The sequence below is a fragment of the Amphiprion ocellaris genome, chromosome 15 (genome assembly GCF_022539595.1).
Source record: "Amphiprion ocellaris isolate individual 3 ecotype Okinawa chromosome 15, ASM2253959v1, whole genome shotgun sequence".
Lineage (NCBI taxonomy): Eukaryota > Metazoa > Chordata > Actinopteri > Pomacentridae > Amphiprion > Amphiprion ocellaris.
Window position 1 is genome coordinate 19,749,680 of NC_072780.1, and position 4,016 is coordinate 19,753,695.

The window sequence follows — 4,016 nt, forward strand, 5'->3', positions numbered from 1 at the left end:
TTTAAGACATAATATTGAGTATGGTAGTATGGATGTTGGAACACACCTGCCTGTGGTACTCTTTCTTAAAGAAATGCAACTATCCGCTGCTTAATTGGGACACAAGTTGTGTAGTATTTCTGAGGACATGGAAGACTTACAGCAACTTGTTTAAAACAGGCATAAAATGGCACCTATAAAACAAGCACATGGTTGTAAAAAGGGTGCAGAACAATAGTGCTCTAAAACCAATAACATAGTGGGATTCATGAATCATGACTGACGGAGAAGCTAATCAATGCCTCACACAAGGGAGGCTGTCTCTATTAATATTCCCTATCAATAACGCTAGCTTATCATTAGAGTAGCAGAGCGACGCTCTGTTTCACTCTTGGCAGAAATGAAGTATTACATTAGGTTCAGTATTTGTGTTACCAATATGAGAGCGACATATTATGGTACTTTGAACTTAGACTGTGTTCAGCTTCACCCCTGGTCTCCAGTATTATAGATCACACCTATAAATTACCAGAGTTTTAGCCATTTCCAGCTCCACTGCTCCAGTCCAACAGTTTTCAACAAATCGGTAGCAACTGTGTGATGCTATCATGTCAATATGGACCAAAATCTCAGAGGAATGTTTCCAACACCTTGTTGAAAGCAAAAGGGGGTCCAACCTTTTACTAGCAGGTGTGCCTAATAAAGTGGCCAGTGAGTGTACATGCCATATCATTGTAACTTTCACACAATAGTGTAAAACTTCAAGCATCAAGTAACCAAGGCAACTTCATATTTTTGCAAAAGTTTACAATTAACATATATTTTCTATTCCCAAGTCTGAGGTTTGATTTGTTTAACAGCATCCATCTGCAAAGATGACCAATCATGTTTCCAAGCCCAGCTGCTGGATGGAGTTTGTATTAGCTTTTGTGCTTCATGTGTTGAGAAAATGGAACAGTCTTTAGCTGGAGTCAAAGCTTAGCTTGACAACAACTTTGTGTGTGTGTAAGCAGAAGCCCTCAGTACCTGCAGTTCCATCCAGGTGAGTAATCATCAGCTGCCACTCACATCACTGAGCTACCATTTGGAAGCTATGTCTGAAAAAGTGTGTCTTGTCTTATATCTGAGGACTGGACAATTATGTCTTCACAACATCAGATATTCTTTTCAAATGGAGAAAGTGTCAGTTTTCTAAAGTGTGTGTTGTATGATGGTAGCCTGGTGAATATTTTCACTCTGTTCATAGTGAGTCGGTCTGTGTTTGAGTAGCCTAGTTTAACCTGCATGGGTTTCTGAGGCCTCCTGTAAAGTATCCTAGTCAAACGGAGCAAATAAATTCATGACAACAGAATATGTGTTTGTAGCGTCTTTACAACAAAAACGAACCAGGGAGACAGTCTGTCACACAGCCAAGAACTGATGATGATGAGCTCAAAAAGACAGTGTGAAAAATGGTAACTGTCAGGGGAAAGGATTCTGAGTGCTTCAAGAGCCTGACAGGAGCGAGTGTGGGTCTGTGGCTGATAGACAAGACACACAATTGTGGGTATCTCTCACTTACATGAGAAAAAAATCCATCAATGGTGAGGCCTCTCCTTGGATTAATGGTATCAGAAAAAACTTTCCTCAACGGAAGAGTGTTTTCTATCCTCAGAAAGTGTTTTTTCTCAAGAACAAACGGTGGAAAGCAGTACGATGTGGTGTAATGATGACACTGATGTTTGAAGGAGGAAAAAGAAGACAATACTGGTAAAACTAAGTGTAGTTTAATTTAGGAGTGTGGCCTGTTGGAGATGCCAAAGTCAGACATGTGCAGTTCTATGCAGTTTCATGCTATTGCACTGACTGATAGTATGGTACTGAAACAATTTAGAACTGTGCAAGCAAAAGTAGTGAGGAAAACTACAAGCTAGTAAATATGGCTATAAAAAATTAGAGGTTTTTAAATATTAAAATAATGAACTGTGCTTATGTTTTAGAAGTAGCAGTAAGTTTGTTAGATCTCAGAGATTATTAGAAGTCACTTTGGTCTAGAGCTGATTGTCAACATAATTTTCCATCTTTACAAGAAAAGTCCACAGGGCACCTTTGATTCCATCTGGAATGAAAACAGTTTTTCCCACAAATCACAGGGATTCGGCAGTTTACCATTGATCAAAAAGAGCTGGGGCCTCATTTATAAAACATTGCGTAGGATCCACACTAAAAGTTTGACTACGCCGAAAACCTGAAATAGGCGTACGCCAAAAAATATCCTGATTTATAAAACCGTGCGTACGCACAACTGCACGCAATTTCCCATTTATAAATCACACTCCAGCTGGAAGATTGCGTAGGTGGATCCACCTCACATCCCGCCCACGACACACCCACATTTTACCATGAATGGTCAATGCAAAGTAACTCATGAATGTATTTCCATATAAACAAGCTGCTGATCCACGGCATTTTACGCTCAGTCATGGCAGAAAAAAGAAAACGAAAATTTTCGGAGACCGAGATGGAGGTGCTTGTGGATGAGATGGAGGCCAGGAAGAGTATTTTGTTTGGTGGTGATAGTAGAGGCATCACTAACAAAAGAAAAGGCACTGAGTGGCAGCACGTTGTCACCTCTGTCAACAGTGTGAGTTCCACAGAGAGAACTGTGGCAGAGGTGGAAAAGAAGTGGTCTGATTTGAAGGTGGAGGCCAAGAAGAGAGTGACATGCCATCACCAAAGCATGTCTGCTACAGGTGGAGGTAGAGGCAAACCTGAGCCCACACCGCTGGACAGCAGGATAGCATCCATCCTCGGGACGGCCAGCGGGTGTGGAATCGTGTCAGAGAAGGAAGGAGACACAGATTTGGCAGAGCCCACAGAGGAGACCGGTAAAGTACAGTTTTATCTGTTTATTAAATGTATTAAATATTTAAATGGACTAGTAAAAAGGCAGTGGACTTATGCTTTTTGTCCTCCGTCACTCTAGAGTTGGAAACGCTGGCTGACGAGGAGGTTCTGACCACAGCGTGTCCTGTCAGCGTGGATGAAGCCTGGCTGTCCCCAGTACAACTACATCCTGAGACCATGGCACACCCAGAAGTGGTCGGATCCTGACAGACAGAGTCCTACAATCACAAAGGGACACCATCGGTGCCATAAATGAAATACGGGATGAGCTCCAGCAAATACAGTAATGAACAACATGTGTGAGGTCCTGTCTGACATTGCCGCCTCTATTAAAGAGCTTGTTAAAAAAAAAAAAGAAACGTACTTTCGGTCTTTTTGCAAACGCTGCATAACACCCCGGCTCTACAAGTGTAATATGTGATGACAATAAAGGTTTGGGATAAATCTGGCTTCAATTCACCACCTCACTGTCTGGCATTGCCGTTCCCTCTGTCTCCAAAATGTCCGTAAGCAAGCATCAATTTTGGCGCAGCGGTGCGCAAATTCTCACGCCAAGTTTATTTTTATAAATCACAACCTTTGCGTTGGAAGTGGCGTACGTAACTTTCTAGCCCCGTTTTGTGCGTACGCAAGCTTTATAAATGAGGCCCCTGGAGAGTAGAGCTGATGAAATATTGACATGGTTTGTCTAAGCTACCACAGTTGACACTGTAACATGCGTCCTTGCCTCACTATATAATCCTCCTCTTTAACAGGTCAAGAACTCAACCTCAGCCAAAGGCCCAAATCATCAAATATGTATTGTGAAAGCTACATGTATGCATCTTGAGATGATTTTTTCTCTCTCTCTCTTTTTGGCACTTTATACAGATCAAAATGAGGCCCACCAAATCAATTCTCATTTTACACATTTGTAGCCTACTGAGGAGCAGAACACTCCAGAACAACACACAAAGATCCAAAGACCCTCTCCCAAAGCTGTAAATTTGGTAAGACACCATTTCAGGACACAGCTAACCCAAAATTCACCTCCAAATGGAACATCTGCTGATCAGATGTTTACTACTAAAGGACCATTCACGGCACTTTTGGAGACAACAGGATGAATCCTACCTCCACTAGAATCTGATAAGGGTCATAAAGTGTCAACT

General features: G+C 41.8%; 1 protein-coding gene across 1 annotated transcript; it reads left to right on the forward strand.

Moving 5' to 3' along the window:
• Positions 1–2,479: 2,479 nt before the first annotated feature.
• Positions 2,480–3,505, forward strand: LOC129350705 (t-SNARE domain-containing protein 1-like). The gene is made up of 2 exons (XM_055018080.1): positions 2,480–2,846; positions 2,945–3,505. The coding sequence occupies exons 1-2, from the start codon at positions 2,480–2,482 to the stop codon at positions 3,070–3,072; spliced, it is 495 nt and encodes a 164-aa protein (XP_054874055.1). The 3' UTR covers positions 3,073–3,505.
• Positions 3,506–4,016: the final 511 nt, after the last annotated feature.